Source organism: Polypterus senegalus, chromosome 2 (genome assembly GCF_016835505.1).
Source record: "Polypterus senegalus isolate Bchr_013 chromosome 2, ASM1683550v1, whole genome shotgun sequence".
Classification (NCBI taxonomy): Eukaryota; Metazoa; Chordata; class Cladistia; order Polypteriformes; family Polypteridae; genus Polypterus; species Polypterus senegalus.
In genome coordinates, this window is record NC_053155.1 from 320432003 (window position 1) to 320450994 (window position 18992).

Sequence of the window (18992 nt, forward strand, 5' to 3'; positions counted from 1 at the left end):
CAATGTCAGACCTGCAGTTCCTGAGATGCACATACTGAGGTCTGTCTGTAAGATAGTCCACGATCCATGGCACCAGGTGTGAATCTACTGCCATCTCTGTCATCTTGTCTCTAAGGAGCAGAGGTTGGGTGGTGTTGAAGGCACTAGAGATGTCCAGAGATATAATTCCTACAGCACCACTGCCTCTGTCCAAGTGAGAGGTAAATATTATAAATGTGACTCTGATCTTTCGGATTTACTGTATATAGAAACTTCTTTGTCTGTGTTCTTCAGATACATTTTGTGTAAAGTGCGATACTTTTTGTATCCATTATTGGCTGTAGAATTTCTAATCCGTCCGATCGTTTAACTCTTTTGATTCTTTGTTGCATCGCTTCACTGTCATCATAAATATAAACCTGACTCAATTGTGGTTTCTTCCTAATTAAACGTCGTAGGTTTAACTGTTGCAGGATCACAGATTCTCATAGCGTATGGTCCTGAATCGTGTAAATCTACGTCTTGAGCATTGAATGATGTGAACGCGAACTGATTATTGTAGATTCAGATATTTTGCCTGTAGTGTGTGTGGGTTTCATTTTCACCAAATAAGAAATCTTTCAATTCTCGCGGATTCGCCTCTTCATTGTAAGGCAACCCTACTTGGCAACACGAATTAGATGATCTACAAGTCTCTAAAGCCGAACAAGATCTCCATACTTCTGTCAAATCACCTCTGTCTGTATATTCAAACTCTTTCCGCTGTTATTTCACCGAGTAATATTTTCCATTTGCACGAATGCGATCTTTACTATCAGTTTTTTGCGACTTTTGAATTTTTGTACTTTCATAATCTCTAACCTGCTCTGCATGTTTATCATACCAACTTTTTTTAAACCTCTTTACGATGTTCTACTTTGTCTTCTACTCTTTGTCTTTTATTTCCAGCCCCAGACCTGCTTAAATCTCTTGGCACAAAGTCTCGCCTCACAGGACATGAAATTAGCTCTCTGAGAAAGTCTCGTCTCATCCCAGGATTTTTTTATATAATAGAGAGATAAGAGCCAGCCTGGGATTATGAGAAGAAGACCCTGCCAATCCAATCCAATCTCTGTGATCTCTTTGAATGGTTGATAGGACTGGTGAGCTTTGTTGGGCTGAATGGTCTTTTCTCATCCAGAGTGTTCTAATGTTCTAAAAAAGCAAAAGACACAAAATAATTGACTTCAACTTTCAAACCCTTTGACTCGGTCATCACACGCTGAAGATGAATTGTGAAACTCGAAGCTGTGGACATCAGGGATGACGGCAAACCTGGACCTGCAGTGGGGCAACCAGCAGGAGACAAAGAGGACAGAGAAGAAGAGTGAGGCCATCGGTGAAGTCCCTCAGGGGTCTGCCCTCGGACCCTCCTTACTTTTTCTGATTTACTGTTGGTGACGTTGATTTCAGTGTTGTTACTAAACTTGGGACATTTGCAGATGACGCTAAAATTGGAGCAATGGCAGACACTGAGGAGGAAGCAAAAAGAATTCAAAACAACATGGATGAGACGGGTGAACACCTCGAAATAGAGGTTTGATGTAGAAAAGTGCAACACTTTGGCAAATGCAAGATGAGACCTCTGAGAAGAATTTAGAGGTTTGTGTTGACACAATGACCTCATCATCTAAGCAATGTGCAGAAGAAATTAAAAAGGCAAACAAAACGTTAGGTTAGGTTGTGAAACCAAGGGACGTTATGCTCAGACTGTAGGTGGCACTAGTGAGCTCACAGGCTAGACAGAGGAGAGCCGCCAGGTGCATCATGGGACTTGGGGACATGTCCTACTGTGACAAACTCAGAGAATTAAACCTCAGCAGAGGAGACTCCATGGCGACCTCATCCAGGTCTTCAAAATCCACAAAGGTGTCTACAAAGGAGGTCCAGCAGAATTCCTTCAACTTAACATTGAATCAGGTAACCGAGGACATTTAGGACTAAAGCCAGGAAGAACACCTTTAACTAAAGACATGTGATACTCAGGAACAAACTAGTGACTCATGGAGCTGAAGAAGGACCCTTAGCAACCTTTATGGAAGGATCTGGAGGAGACATTCAGGCAGCTTAGCTATGAGCTAAACAGACAAAGTGACAAATGGAATGGATGGTCTCTCGTCTGTCTAATTTCTTACATTCTAAGGACACATCAAATCACTCAGGAAGATGCTTATTTTCCTAGACCCCCAGTATGAGGAGCCCCTCCAGTAAAAAAATGGAGACAACAGAGCTGCTCCAAGAAGAACCAAATATGAGGTCATTTCTACCCTCAACCGTCAGGCCCTGCAATGAGTCACCTCTTGGCCAAGGTGGGCTTGTTCTCTGAGTGCTGAATGGTACTGAGCTGCTCCAGGGAACGACACCAAGGCACTGTGCCAAAGTCTGACGTCCTGCACTGCCAAATTGAGACTGGTGAGGGCGTGTAATTCTAATCAAATTACACTTAATAATCTAATCTATCTATCTATCTATCTATCTATCTAGCTATCTATCTATCTATCTAGCTATCTATCTATCTATCTATCTATCTATTATATAGTGCCTTTCACATCTATCTATCTATCTATCTATCTATCTATCTATCTATCTATCTATAGTGCCTTTCATTCTATCTATCTATCTATCTATCTATCTATTTATCTATCTATCTATCTATTATATAGTGCCTATCTATCTATCTATTATATAGTGCATTTCTATCTATTTATCTATCTATTGTATAGTGCCATCCTTTCTATCTATCTATCTATCTATCTATTATATAGTGCCTTTCTATCTATCTATCTATCTATTATATAGTGCCTTTCTATCTATCTATCTTTCTATCTATCTATCTATTATGCATTTCTATCTATCTGTTATATAACATGAGATGGGAAAGCAAGATGAGTGAGGGTGGCACGGCAGGTGACAATATCCCTAAGCGAGGTGCACATGAGCCACGTGGTCTGTGTGTGTTTGTGTGTGTACCACAAGTTCCCATTTAAGTCAAATAAAAGCCAAAAGCGGTGCCCGCTGACTGCCCTGCCCGGCTCACCTTCTTGTGGGAGAAAAGCAAACGGCTGGCAGTCTGTCAAAGTCACTTGAGTAGGACCGCGGCGCTCTGCTGCCCCCTGCTGTTTCGTTGCAGATCTGCAGGTGTTGCTCTCTTTTTGTTTTAATTTTTGAATATTTCCTTATGGATAAACTCCAAACATAAATGCATAACAGCTTGTCGTTTATCAGATGTTCATGTGTGTGAGATTCATTCATTCACTCAGCTGATTTACTCCTTCATTATGTATTTGATCTATGCACTGTCATTCATACCTGTATACTCATCTCTCATTCATTCATTCACTCACTCATTCATGTCCTCATGCCCACATGCAAAGTCCCAGATATCCAGCATCACCTGTGCCAGTAAACACCATTGCTGGGCCCCCTTACTCACTCACACACACACACACACACATCCTCCCCCAGGTCACTCACCAGTTACCCCAATGCACCTGTTTGTGGACTGAAAGGTGAGACAGGAGCACCTGGACAAACCCCTCAGACACTCGGCTCTCGCTGCGTCAGGCTTTTCTTTTCTTTTCACCCTTTGCATTGTCACAAGGCACCATACACTTCATGAAACTCAATACACTCCCACACAAGGAGGGCCCCTCACGTCACATTACAGTTAACACTCATCCACGTTCCATAACCAGTCTGAACGCAGCGCTCCTCCAGAGCTGCTGCCCCCTTAAGTTCACCTTCACGGAAGACTTCTGGTGTCATCCAGTCACTCCTCACTTTGCTGAAGCCTTCCTCCAACCTGACAATTGAAGACAGCTGGCCACTCACTGGCACACTGGAGCAGGCACATGGCCAGGCTGGCATAGGGGGTACAAACTTAATAAGGTGGGTCAGAGAATGTGGTCTCGGGCTCATCCTGGTGGTCAGGAGATGAAACAGCAAGGCCTTCCATTGAAGATGATGGACCTCCTTGTTAGGGACCTGGCATACGAGTGACAGCTCAACACCTGAAACAACAAAATAAAGGAAGGGACAAACTCCGAGCCTCTGGGACAGGAAGAGGCCATCAGAAAGAGAGAAAACTCTGGGAACCATTTTAGAGAGGAGTGGGAAGAGGTGGGGATTTCTCCAGGGCAACGTATGGCAGATAGTCAGATGGAAATAATATTCTATGATAAAAAGACAGATGGAAAAGGCACTATAAGATAGATAGATAGATAGATAGATAGATAGATAGATAGATAGATAGATAGATAGATAGATAGATGAAAGGCACTATAAGATAGATAGATAGATAGATAGATAGATAGATAGATAGATAGATAGATAGATGAAAGGCACTATATGATAGATAGATAGATAGATAGATAGATAGATAGATAGATAGATAGATAGATAGAAGATGCACTATATGATAGATAGATAGATAGATAGATAGATAGATAGATAGATAGATAGATGAAAGGCACTATAAGATAGATAGATAGATAGATAGATAGATAGATAGATAGATGATGACAGGCACCACTCTTCAGTAGCCTGATTGACTTGAGAGGCACCAGACATCATACATACAGCAGGTGGTGAGATACAAAAGGCGCTATATAGTAGACAGATAGACTTTATGAGAGGTCCAATGTCATGCATAGATACAGTAGATAGGTCGGAAAGTCATCATATATCAAAGAATTAAAGGTGCTATATAATGGGTTAATGGAAAAGATGTTATATTAAAAATGGAATAATTAGCAAATCACGATATGTTTGAAATATGAAAGGCAGTATTTATTAAAGATAAATACAGTAGGTAGACTGATGAGAAAGGCACAATATGATATACGTGGACTCATCAAATAGATGAAAAATGCAGGATATGATACCCATGAAAGGCACTATAATACATTAATAAAAAAACGCAATATTGAAGACAGATTAATGAGCAAAGCACTTTATTATAGACACACATGAATGTCGCTATCAGTATAAAAAGACGCTATAAAAGAGCACTTTTTAGCACAAATGACAGCGGCTCATATTAGGTCGTGTCTTTTCATTACAGTGTAACGCTCTTTATAATTTTTTTCACACACATCCATGTTCTCTCTCACACACACACACACACATAGAGTCCAATGTTCTCTTTTTCATTTTATGAAATGTCCTTTTCAGCAGGCTGTTTTCTGCTTGTGTCCCCGATGGCAGGTCCATTCTTCAGCTGATGTCCACAAGTTTCTGAGGTAGATGTCCATAGATGTTCTTTAAGCCAACGCAGGACACCATTCACGCCCCCCACCCTCAAACAATGCTAACAATAAAAAAAATGTATACTGAATAAATTAAAGTGCAAATAATTTAACATTAATGACAATTTTTCAGCAAATTGTAATACTTGAATTCGTATTGTCTTGTTAACTCGTGCTGGGCTGGCAGAAGCGGGTCACCCCGCCGAAGCCCACCAGTACCCCCCACCCCCAATCCCCCCTCCGGCTCCTATCCCAATGCATCCCAACAGCTCAGAGTCACTAATTGCCATCGCCAAGCCAGTTTTTCCTGATCCCAGTATTTTTTTTCCCTTAAATGAATTAACATGAAGTGAAAGCGCGCAACCTCAGTGGGAAGCGCATGTCGAGTCCGCCGACAGCGTCACTCCACCCGAAAGGCTGCTGCAGCAGCGCCACCTGCTGGTGAAATTTTAGACTTCGCTCGCCAAGCATTAATCAAATAAACTGCTCTTCACTGAAAGCCGACTGAATTTCAAAATGCAGGGTGAAGTAAAGTCTGAAGGAAGTCCAAAGCTGTAACAGTGAGCTCAGAGGAACGTCGGAGCGGATGGTTAAATAACGAAGATCGCCTGTTAGGAATTGCCCAGCGTTGGTCTTCTCCTGTCCTCCAACAGCAATGCAGGCTTTTATATGCGAGAAAAGAACAGAGGAGCAGACAGTAAAAGGACGGTGCGTGAGCTGATCAGGCCCACCTGGGCTTTGAGGTGTGGAGCCAAACGAGGACGATGCGCTCCGAAAACTGCCGGCTTCAGTCCGCGGCCACGAGCGGGGCTCCTCGCAGTAATTCAATGTGCATGAGAGCAGCGCCACCTACAGGCGGCGGGACCCTCGCGTTTATGTCTCCATGTCGTTCTTTAACATGACGACAGTCTCCTGGGTTTGGGGGTGACCTCCAGTGCCGTTCTCTGAAAAGAATTAATTAATTAATTAATTATGAGATAGATAGATAGATAGATAGATAGATAGATAGATAGATAGATAGATGTGAAAGGCACTATATAATAGATAGATAGATAGATAGATAGATAGATAGATAGATAGGTAGATGTGAAAGGCACTATATAATAGATAGATAGATAGATAGATGTGAAAGGCACTATATAATAGATAGATAGATAGATAGATAGATAGATAGATAGATAGATAGATAGATAGATAGATGTGAAAGGCACTATATAATAGATAGATAGATAGATAGATAGATAGATAGATAGATAGATGTGAAAGGCACTATATATGTGAAAGGCACTATATAGATAGATAGATAGATAGATAGATAGATAGATAGATATATAATAGATAGATAGATAGATAGATAGATAAATGTAAAAGGCACTATAATACAGACAGAAATGTGCTTATGCAGCTTTCCACACAAAAGTTGCAATTTATAATAGTAAAGTGGGAAATGGCGACACCTTTGGTCAAGTAGAGAAATGCATCCAATGCAGCCAAATGAGTATATCAATTCATATTTCCAATCCATTATTATAATTTGTATTGAGGTGACAAACGTGCTACTCTTCAAAAGTGATGTTTGTGATGTTCAGACTCTGTGTTGCTTCTCTTTAAAGACGACCAATGCCGAGTTTTTATTTTTGTTGTTCTGTTTAAATGAAGCAGGATGAGCTGAATTCACAGCCCTTTAATTACAGCCATTGTAAGAATCCTTTGTCTTGCATTCTTCCTGTGTTGTACCAGTAAGCTATCACCTTAGTGCCTCCGTGTCAACTGGCTTACAACTTAATGGCGGAGAGAAAAGAAGTCAAGTGTACGCCGTGCAGAGCCACCCAGAGCCACACAGCCCACTTCAGATACAACCTGGGAATTGATGGACGCCGCAGGACTTGACGTTAGAGAATTAGTTTACAGCTTGAGAAAGGAAGAAGTGCGGAGGAACTAAAAAAGATCAAACCCTCCAATCAGAGTCATTCGTCATCAGGATGAGACGGCCAATCAGATGCGTGCAATGTCACATGACCCAAAACCCCACGTGTGCATTTTAACATAAATGTGACTTGTCTGAGTGACCAACAGAGATGACGACAGAATGGCAGCAGAGGAAGTGACGTCGGAGATGGAGAGACGTGAGCCCATCTCATCCTGACATCGGCGAACGTCATTTATAAAGAACGCCAATCGCTAAACTAAAAGCTCCTCCCTCAGGACAACATCCACCTCTGATATTTCTGATTTTCTGTCAGCTTTTCTAAGACAGTTCATTCCCCGACTTTGCTATCTCTTTTATTTTCTGTTCTGTTTTCTTCTATTTGGCCGTGTCATACATTAGTAAATACCTCATTGCTTTTATATTTCTATACCTTGTCATTTATGTGGAGTGAGTGACATAATAAGGTGGCACCTAATGTGGGGAGGATTGCTGCTTTCTTGCCCTCTGGGTTAATCAGGGCTGTGACTTTGCTCCTCCATAATTCGAACAACCGCATTAGAAGTGAGACGTTGTTTGGTTGGTAAGTGGCACAAAGCCAAAGTCAGAAGCCTTGTGACACACCCACATGTTTGTTGGCATGGGTGACAGCGAGTCCCTGTGCAGAGAATCCTATGTGACTGACAATTGGTGGCACTCGAGACTTTATCTGGACAGGATCGCTGTGTGCCAATGGTGGGAGTAGACCAAACCAAATAACAAACCTGGTAAGTCTCCCAAATTCCGCGATAATTGGCAGGTCATCATGCTGGTGTGACCCCCCCCCCACTAACAGGCTAACCGAAGAGAAACTCCAAACCAAAACGAGACGAGCTGTGATCAGACCACCTGGACCCTGATCTTGCTCCACTCTTCACTGAGACGGCGGTTCTGCCTGAGGATCGTCTCCTCTTACCACCGGACTGCGCCATTTGCTCCTGATCCTGGCACTATCTCAGGTACGCTGACACTGCCCCCTTGTGGCCGCAGTTATATTTATGTACATTTCCAGCTCCCCATTTTGGGCCACTCAAGCTGAAGTCAGCAGGTAGTATTAAGGGGTCCTGGCTGAGTCTGGGGGGGTCTCCCTCCCTTGTTTTGGCCTTGACTGCGATGTGACAAATGAGACGCGCTCTAAATGTATTCATTTGTGATCAAATATGTCAGAATATTTTGGAACCACTCACCCTGAGGACATGTCATGTGGTCCAACAGCAGCTCCGCTGGGATGTCCCTCTGGCCTCCTAAGAAATATTAAAGCACAGGAACAAGTTTAGCAGGACGCCCCTCGTTTCACACGCCCAATGAGTCAAACGCGTCAATCCATCGTCATCAGACCTGCTTATCCAGCTCAGGGTCTCTCCCAGCAGCACTTGGGAACAAGGTGGTCAGCGGCCCAGTGCCAGTCCGCCAAGGGCTGCGGACATGGCCAGAGGTGTGCACGGGCTAATCTGGGCTACAGGGGCCCAGAAAAACTATTCAGCGGTGGTCTGCCATTAGTCACATGCACACCGTCCTCAGTATGTGAACATTAGGTGGTCTCGCTATCGGGACAGGTGAACCGCAGGTGGTCTCGCTATCGGACAGCCTTTGTAATTGTAATGAAGTGAGCGCAGAAGGAGGCAGAGAGTGTTCTGCTCAAGGAAAGCGGGAAGCCTCTTCAAGGTCAGTAACATGTGGAGCCAATCCTGGCAGCGTCAAGTCAGATGTTCTCAGGTGGTGCGTCAAAACGGTCACAGATGACTTCAGCACGTTTATGGGGGGGTCGGTGGGTGGTCTGGCCTTGAACCCTTTTATAGGTTTATTTTCTCCATCGTCTCTCCGGCTGCGTCTGACCACATCTGACCACAGCGCTGGACTTACAGGTTTGGCAACTAGGGACACCAAACTGAGTTCAGTGAACAGAACAGTAAACTCCTGCTATCCAGGGACTCCATTCCTGTGGATTCGCTTATCCGCTTCCGAAAAAGTGTCAGCCATTTGACTGTCAGGCGCAGGAGACAACAATTGAGCAGCAGCAGCAGCAGCACAAACATACACTGAGCACTAGCAGGTCTGAAGGGTCCTTAGATATCCGAGACCACCACACACTATGGACCAGTGTGCGTCTACCTGGCGCCGTGAGGTGTGGCTAAGCCGTTGAACAACATTAATGATGAAGACCAAGGCCTGCGATTGTTTCCAGCGAACAAGAAATTCTCCCTAAACTCGCACTAATGATGGTGGTGATGGCCGACTCGGGGATGAACCTTTCTCTTTGAGCGACTCTTCAGTGAGCCATGCATGTCCTGCGTGATGTCATCAGCGTCTTTAGTTTTGCTGGCACTGCCAGATGTTTAAAATGCATGTGTAAGAACCGCCTGAAACTCGAGTCTCGACTGGCATCGCTTCTGACTCTTGGAGTTCAAACTGTACCGATATCATGTCACTGATGATCATCTCCTTCATCATACAACACATTTCTGTTAGAACTAACTGTGCTACCCATCGAACAAATCTAGGCAATCAACGTAGACCTTGTGGCGGGCGACTGGAGTTCTTACCCTGCTGGGACACCCTGAGTGTGGAAGGCCCTGGGCAGTTTTGGGACAGTTTCTCCTCCAGGCCAACAGAGGGCAGAACCCCTTGGACCTGGAGTCCTTTTGAGGGCCCTATAAAAAGGGACCGTTCCCCACCAGTCGTCAGCCAGAGTCGGGAGGAGGAGGAGGATGAAGCCTGAGGAGGACTGGAGGGAGAAGGACTGACGGCAAGAAGGGAATGAGTGTTGGTGTTTTGCCCTGTGTATTGTGCTCTGGGGAGCAATTGTGAAAGGCTTCCCGTTTGTAAATAAACTGTGTTGGGTGTCCTGCCTGTCTGTGTCCGGGTTGGCTTCACAACCTCATCAATGTTTGCAGTGCACCATCTGTTGAAATGTGTTTGTAGTAATTAAATCCATTTTATTTGTCATTCCAACAGATGGCGTGTCACAACCATTTTCAGTAAAAAATGCATTGCAACAACATGTGTCTGATGCGCCATTTGTTGGAATAATAAATGCACTGCATATGTCTCTGTTATATGCCATGTGGTGTGGGATTCATAAGAGCAGTGTTAATGTTTGGCGTGCACCACCTGTTGGAATGACAGAGGTATAGCAACCTGACGGTCACACTGATACACTGACACTTGTCCTTTTATTAAGGTGAATGTATTGATTGTTTCATACAATTCAGTAGTGGTGTTGTTTTAAACTGAATATATGTTGTGGCAGTCGGCAGGGGGTTTTAGATAGGCACTATATAATAGATAGATAGATAGATAGATAGATAGATAGATAGATAGATATAGATAGATAGATGTGAAAGGCACTATATAATAGATAGATAGATAGATAGATAGATAGATAGATAGATAGATAGATAGATAGATAGATAGATATGAAAGGCACTATATAATATAGATAGATAGATAGATAGATAGATAGATAGATAGATAGATAGATAGATAGATAGATAGATCTCCACTTTGTCACACTGCCTGACAAGGACGTTTTTCAGTCTCATCTTCTTTTTCAAATATAAAAATGTCTGCCGAGTACTTACCTTTCTTGGGAAGGCACTTGCACTTCACCACCAATCCCAGAATTGTAAGTAGGACAACTGCCCCAAAAAGGGAGGCCACCAGCACCTTGATAAAGGAGCCTGGCTGTGGATCAGCGGGGAGCAAACCTGAAATGAAGAAGAAATGTGAGCTGGAGTCCCAGTTTGGTTGGACAGTAAAACTGTAACACACTCCATTAAGTTTATTGTCATGGCAGCCATGCCAGTACAACCAGGTGAAAGGCAGGCATCAGCCTTGGATCGGGTGCCAGTCCACACACTAACAATCCTCCAGCTATCCTGACATCCCATGTTCTTGGGAACAGTTGGAGGAAAACAGACAGGCATAAAGAGAACATGCAGCCTCCACACCATGACCAGGCACGGGATTCAAACCCAGGGTGGTGACTCCGTGACACAGCAGCACTAACTGCTGTGCCACCCAGTCAACCTTTTAAAACTGATTCTGTTTTAACCAGAATTTAACAAACCGCCTCCTTGTGACCCTGTTACATAAAACTGAATCCCCCCTGAAGCCCCTGCTCAGTCAATAAACTCCCATTCGTAGGTCACAGAATGCCAAGGCCTTCGGGCTGCAGTCTGCTCTGTGGCACCACCTCTGCAACTCCAGAGTCTCGGGTTCTAATCCCAGCCCAGTCACTGTCTGTGTGTTGTTTGCATGTTCTCTCTGTGTTTGAGTGGGGTTTTATTTCAATTATATTTGCTTTGTTTCCCCCCTAAAAAATGCCAATTAAATAGCCACTCTAATCATCACCAGTGATTGACTGGCATTACATTCAGGTTTAGGTTGTGTCCTGTCTATGAGGTCCACAACACTAAATTAGATAGGAGTTGGATGGACAGTGAAGCAGAATGGAAGTGCAGCCCCAAAGTCCCGGGCTCAAATCTCATGCTGGTCACAGTCTGTGTGCTGCTGGCATGTTCTCTTTGTGCCCACATGGTGCTCCACATTTCCTGTTAAATCTGAAAGATGCCCACATTAACTGGAGTCTCTAAACTGGCCCACTTTGAATGAGTGAGTGTGCCCTGAGACAGGCTGACATCTCGTCCAGTATTTGTTCCTGCTGTCCATTTGACACTGCCAGGCGAGGCTCAGGTTCATATTGATTCTACTGTGCATTAGAATAAAAAAAATGGATGAATAATAACAACAACAGGGGAATCTCATAAGAAGGTGTTCCTCTTAAAAGCCCAACCAGTTGACCAGACCCATCCAGCCCACCATTTTCTGTTCCCGTATTCTGTTGGCACCAGACTGCCCAAGCTAACCAATGGATGGGAGGCAGGAAGCTGAAGACTGCAATACCTGGGTCAGCCACAAGAGGCCAGCAGATGTTTAATAACTGTGTGGACTGAAGGAGGAAGCCCACATGAACACAGAGAGCACACGCCTGCCCCAATGAGGGGGGTCCGGGACTCAGCCCAGTGTTCTGTTACAGTTGACTTACTCCACTCAGAGGATGTCTGGTTTTCTCCAAGTTGGGGATTTTCGACGGTGCAGCTGATGCTCCCATTGGTGTAATTCAAAGTGATGTAGCTGATGATGTTGTACAGTTGGGTGTCGGGGTCTTGTGTGATCACTGTGCCAGTCGCCTCTGGATGCTCCACTGTGCTCCCATTCCTCACGGTCCAATACAGGTTTGGTTTTGGGTAGCCACTGTGAGACTTGCAGCTTGCATTCCTGGAGGCCTGGTTATTGACCCGCGGTTCATCAACCGAAATCACAGGATCAATGAAACTTGCTGAAGAAGAAAAAAAAGGATCAATCAATCAGTCAGTCAGTCAGTCAGTCAATCAATCGATCGATCAATCAGTCAGTCATTCAATTAGTCAATAATCAATCAATCAATCAATGGGAAGATACCATCACTAAACAATTTGCATGGGAATGCATGCTGGGATCTGTGGAGGCCTTTGTGCCTGTCCTCCGCACCCAGGAGGCAATCCCTAACTGAACAACAGGGAGCACATGGAGGGAAGATCACAGGGAGAACCACAAAGCACAAAGCAAAGGAAGCATAACAAAGCCCCGTCTATCCGGTGCCCACCTACTAACCAATATCATGGTTAATATCATGCCCTTCTCTTCCTCCTGCCACTCTCTTTCCAACTCTGCACCTATAATGCCAACTGAGGGTCACTTCCCGCCAAGACACAGAGTCACCTCTGGGCTCAGCAGCTTCCACCAGACTAGAACTCCCTCTACTGGCCCCTGGTGTCCCTGCACCCCTCGGCCTCCTGATGCCCTTAAACTGACAGTTTTGTCTGCTGTCCCAGACATCCCCTCTAACAAACGCCGACATGTCCTCCTTTGGTGAGACAAGTTTGGGCAGGGGGTGTTTTATTAATTGATCTGAGTGTTTTTTAACACAACCCGCCGGCTTAACTTGCAATGTGGTAATTAACGGGCACCAGCAGTTGAGGGGTTCTGAGATAAAAAGGGGTCAGGTCAGCCCAGGACGGTCTTGTGAAGTTTAGCCTTGAGAGAAGTGACTGCATGTCATAAAGGCACTTGAGAGAGAAGAGGACGGGATGGGTGGCACCGGCCATCCTGAGTACTTAAAGTGAGCAGGACCAGGGGCTGTTGTGGTGGTTCTCTGGCATGATGGGCTATGGAGCAGACAAGATGGGCAGAGGCCAGAGGGTCATGGCGTGGCTTCATCCATGGGAAGGGCAAGGATCCCCCGGGAGCTGTGGGGAGCGACTGAGGTGGCAGCTGTGGGGACTGCAGGTACAGGATGAGGGGGCAGTTTGGGTCTGCGTGGTGGACTGGGATGCAGCAGGCCATGAAGTTGTCATTCCCGATGTCCTGATGTGGAAGGTAAAACAGAGAAAACTCGCAGCCTCTCAACCTGCGTGATTTTAAACATGTATTTAATGGAATTGATTTATTTCATTATTTATTTGCACCTAAGGACCCCAAGCATTTTATTGAATTGACTGAATGCTCTGTTTATTGCACTCTGATTCTCGCTGTCTTGCTTGTTTATTCACTTACCCAGGCCCGTCTCAGTCGTGAGTCTCCATGTCCCGGGACTGAGGGTTGTGCCCATGGCTGCAGGCACCAGGAATTCTCACATCTTAGTCACCCTTCTCTCTTCATCCAAAGGGGGCTTTGGGGTCTCGGGGACAGTAATGCATTTTCCACCCTTAACATAAATTTTAGCACCCTGGCCTGTTGCCCTTCCAGAGCATGAGCCACAGACAGAGGGCATAGCGCCCTGAAGTAGCAATTGTGTTACTACACTAGTATGCCATTTAAGCCTCTTTATCTGCTACCCTGTACCATCTTGTTGCCGCTCTCACCCCTGGAAACCCTGCCAGCTGTGTTGCCTCACAATAGACAGCACATGTCTGTGAGAAGGGCTGAATGACCAGGGCGGGAACAGCGGGCATCACAGGACACCACAAAGAAGAAAATGAGTCCAAACTGAGGAGAGATTTTGCCAGAAATGTCCCTTATGTTCTCCAGGACACTTTGGGTTTGGGGTGTTAGGACCCTTAATGTATTTATGCAGGCACCCCGGAGCCATGATTTCACCCTTCAGTTTCAGGGATGCTAGGTGCCACTAGGTGGAGCTCTAGTCTGGTTCTAAAGGAGACAAGCCCTCAACCCAGAAGTAATTGTGAGGGGACTGAGGTGCTATGGGTGGGCAGCCCTTCTAGTCAAGAGCTGAGTCAGAAGGAGTGTCAGGCCTAACGGGTGTCGCAGAAGAGGCTAAATGCAGGACCTTTGTGGAGTAAAAGTGCATTTCAGGATCAAGAGCTCTTTAGGTAGGTCCAGACCGGCAGTGGGTGTCATAGTTGTGAGACGTCAGACCACCTGGTAGCATTTGTCACATGGCAGGAGTTGAGACCCCATGAGATGCCAGTTCATGTCAGGGCACCATCAAACACTGACATGAAGCTTACACCAACATAGCAGTGATGAGCTGATACTTGAACCTAAGTCACTGCACAGCGCCAACCACCATGTCTCTCCAAACAATACAATAAAGGCAGCAGATTATCGATCAATGGCGTGTAAAAATTTGTGAAGACCACAGATGACTAATCAGACCACTTTGTGTCACCACTAGGAGGCAGGCCTGAGCAGTAACAGTGGAGAGGCACAGGGGCTCAGACAGCCCAGCCCAATGCCATCCAAAAATGGAAAGGGGGCACCTGAAATACCAAGGTGGTGTACAGCATGGCAGAGTCACAAACATCCAACAATTAACTCAATAACATGGGTGGGGGGTCTCAGCCCAGATTATGACCCGCGGAGCCAAGCCTGGTTAAGATCTCCTAGACAATGAGTAAGCCAATGTCAGGAGGTCATGAGGGGACCTCAGGTGGACCTCAGGATGAACCTGGAAACGGTTAAGTCACTCCAGGGTGTCTCACGCAGTTCTGTTCAAATTACAAAAGTGGTTGCCATCAGGTTTGCCACCTTTATGTTTTCCCTGCCTTCTGGCTTCTAATGGGTTGGTCAGGCTTGGCACCCTCACTATGGGCACAGAAAGTGAAACTTTGCCAGTTCTTACCAACAGGCTGGAGTTTCACTTTGGAGAGCTCCAAATGCTCATTGCAGAGGCACGTGTACTCCGCTCTGTCCGCCAGCGTGATGTTAGTTATCTGAAGAGAGTAGTTGCCCTTCTCGAGCTGGTCTACAAACAGCATGGTGCGGCCCTTGTACTTCTCATCTTGGTGGTGTACTTCGTCCTCGCCCTTGTTGTACATGTGCACCACAATATGGGCGTTTATCTGCCAGTAGATGCGCATGTCCCTCGGGTTTGGATGAGTCTCACCATCCATGCAAGGCAGGACTGCCAGCTCTCCAATTTTCCCATTGATGGTGTGGATCTTCGTAGAAGAAGATGAAGAGCCTGTGAGAAAGACAGAAGTAAAGACATTTGGAATTAGGATTGTTTATAGCTCCTTACACCATCTCTAGATCCAGTTTTGTGCAGTTCTGGTGTTCAACTTCAATTGGGTTTCTGTCCATTGTGGGTCCCACACAAAGCAGATGTGAAGTTTGATGTCACACCTCCAAGGCTTGAACCTAAGACCATGGACTGTAGGCCCTCTATGCTAATCACTACATTAGAATGTTCCTGGTAAGCAGAACAATGGCATCAATGTGCCAAAGCACCATTTTCCAATTTTGACTATGCTGATGCCATTGCATTATGGTAACCCTCCAGAGGTCTCTCGACCAGCTCAAATCAGAGCTGTCCTGCCTTGTCCTACCAAACTGCAGGCCTGGGAGGCTGAAAAGGGCTGGAGAAACATCTGCATCTGCAACCAGGACTCTGGGGCTGTCACCAAGTTTACTGATCTGGGAGCTCCAACGGTAGGTACCCCCCTGATGATATGCATGGAACTGGTCTGGCTGCTACTGCCTTGAGATCCAAGTCTGCCCCGAGGTTAGTGTCCACAACACCTGACTTCTGCCCATACTGCTGTACCACCTTTTAAAACTTGTGACAATTCTCCATATCTGCTGGTCTGATCTCATGCAGAATTCACTGAGGGTCAGAGACCACTGTGGCCACTATCGACCTCTACTGACTTGCATCATTTGGTCACGTTGCTTGGCTAGACAGTTCCACTCAAGCAGTGGAGCTGTTGTGTGGTGGACAGAGAGATGTACTGAAGGGCAGGGAAAGACCTCAAGACCACCAACAAAGAACATGGACCTAATAAACTGTCACGATTACTCCCTGTTATAGTGAAGAAATGGAACCTGTCATTGATTACAGCCATAAGAGATTGGCACAATGGGCCATCGATACGCATGTGTTTGGATTGACTGATTGTTTGATTGATTGATTTGTAAATCTGTGTTATCACCCTGGGCTCATCATCGGTGAAGAACACTATGAGACAATAATGTCATGTATGTCATTTTCTACTGTTCTGTTACCAGGGTGTCACAGAAGTTAGTTAGCACTGCTGGCTCATGGATCCAATGAACCCTGCATCCAGTCCCTGTCTGCTTGGAGTTCTCCTTGAAGACGCGGGGTGGTAGTTAACAAAACGGTTAGGCTGAAGACCTGCAGCCACGGCGGCCCCCCTCTAGGATCTGAACGTAACTCCAATTAGAAAGACAATAAAAGAGAATTTAAGGGACACCAAAGAAGAAGTCACAGAAAATGAGAAGGAAACAGCAAATGAACCAAACGCATATTTCCACCAAGTGTTAGTGGAGGAAGAAACAAAGGGAGAAGTAAAAACACACTCCGAGTTTAGAGATTATAAAATGGATCGACTGGTTGTGCTTCAAGTCCTCGATATGCCAAAGACTAATAAAAACCCCCAGACCTGAATGTTCGGATTTTATTGGATGCACTAAAAGAAATGAAAGACGTGTCTATAAAAACTTATAGGGCACATTTGAGCAGTCATTCGAAAAGGGAGAAGTAGCTGAGGACTGGAAAGTTGCAAATGTGACCCTGATCTTCAGGAAGGGACTAAATGGCTCCTGCTCGTTACAGACTAATAAGACTTAGGGCTCGTTTATACTTCACGCTCAGAACGCGTACGCGCCCGCATCATGGCTGCCACGTGTTCCCAGCGTTCATTTGATGCGTCCTCTTAACAGGTCCCCAGAAATTAACACGACACGCGCACGAGTTGCAGTACCAGCAAAAAGTCAAGGGGGGCGCAGTGTGCTAAAGGTTGGAATGTGACGTCAGGGTCTCTGTTTACTATCTACGTGTGACAGAAAGCCGCTTTGAGGATCCGATGTGCGCACTTCGATGTTTGACGAACGATTTAATGAGGTGAGGCAAAATGCCGACCTACATTGGCATGCCGGTATGCATTCGTGGAGCTTTTATATTTAAGTGTTGCATATTCCCCATCGTAGTGACACGATACGTTTTAAAAGTCTCACGGACCATCTTTTGTGCCGTCTTTTTTTTTTTTTTGCAACTTCACAACAGCAACATAATGGACGGCGCTGGATTTGAGCCACAGAGGAAAAAAAAATTAAAACGTGTAAAGTGGAAATTTCGCCTTGTCACATCGAAATACAATATGGGGGGGGGGACGACACTGACATACAGAGATGAACTTCCACAAAGGGTTTAGCGGTTTATGTTGACACAACATTGTGATCATCTAAGCAAAGTGTAGAAGTGACTAAAAAATCAAATAAAATATGAGAGCTATCATAACAACTGTTGAATCTGAATAGAGGGATGTTATGCTCAGACTGTAGGTGGCACTGATGAGACCACATCTGGAGTGTTGTGTGCAGCCAGGTGCATCATGGGACTGAAGGGCACATCCTACTGTGAGAGACTCAGGGAATTAAACCTGAGCTGAGGAGACAGCATGGGGACCTCATCCAGGTCTTCAAAACGCTCAAAGGCATCGCTCAAGGAGGTCCAGCCGCATTCTTTTAACGTAAAGGTAAATCACATAGACGGGCACATCGGTGGAGAATAGGAGTGAAGCTCGAATGCACTTCTGTACACAAAGAGTTGAGGGAATCTGAACAAACTACCGAGACATGGAGCTCAAGTAGAAACTTTGAGAACCTTCAGGAAGCATCTGGATGAGATGTTGGGACAACTAAGCTATTCGATAAACAAACGAGTGTCTCCTCTCGCCTTGTCCAATTTCTTAAGTTCTTGTCAGCCATCTTCTTTTGTCTGGGTGGCTGTCAGCGGGGGGCCGTGTCGTCCCTGCACTGTTCCAACACACTCCGTACCCCTGGCCAAATGTCGAATGAGTCCCGTCAGGGTGGATTTCATTTTTTTTTTCATTTTCACTTTTAAAGGTCCAGAATATCACAGATGATCTCAGCAGCCTTTGGAAAACAATAAAAAGGAGCCGAGTGAATCATTCAAAGAGGAAATTTTGTTGCAGTGAAGCATTTTTTGTCTTTGGCGCGTACCGCAGAATTTCCTCATATTTACACAGCGTGTTCCACACACTCAGGATGGTTTCCATTATTATTATTATTGTCATTATTATTATTATATTGATCAATAAAAGGTTATCACCTGACCGTGACACCCAGGGGCATAACAACACGTAGACAAAGGCCTGTAAGAGGTCAGCTAGAAAACACGGATGTTCTTTTTTTTCTTTTATTTTATTCTCCCCAGTCAAGTTTCACTTCACCGTAAGCCGAGCCACTTCCAGTTTTCACAGAAATTCCACTCAAGG

General features: G+C 45.2%; 1 protein-coding gene across 1 annotated transcript in view; it reads right to left on the reverse strand.

The window, feature by feature from the left end:
- Positions 1–5504: 5504 nt before the first annotated feature.
- Positions 5505–18992, reverse strand: part of LOC120524094 (T-lymphocyte activation antigen CD80-like) — a 46375-nt gene continuing 32887 nt past the window's right edge. The window contains exons 2-6 of the mRNA XM_039745961.1: positions 15356–15697; positions 12278–12571; positions 10812–10937; positions 8418–8474; positions 5505–6208 (exon numbers count right to left, since the gene is read on the reverse strand). Of these exons, the coding sequence (XP_039601895.1) occupies positions 6138–6208; positions 8418–8474; positions 10812–10937; positions 12278–12571; positions 15356–15697 (890 nt within the window). The 3' untranslated portion in view covers positions 5505–6137. The remainder of the gene's footprint in view (positions 6209–8417; positions 8475–10811; positions 10938–12277; positions 12572–15355; positions 15698–18992) is intronic.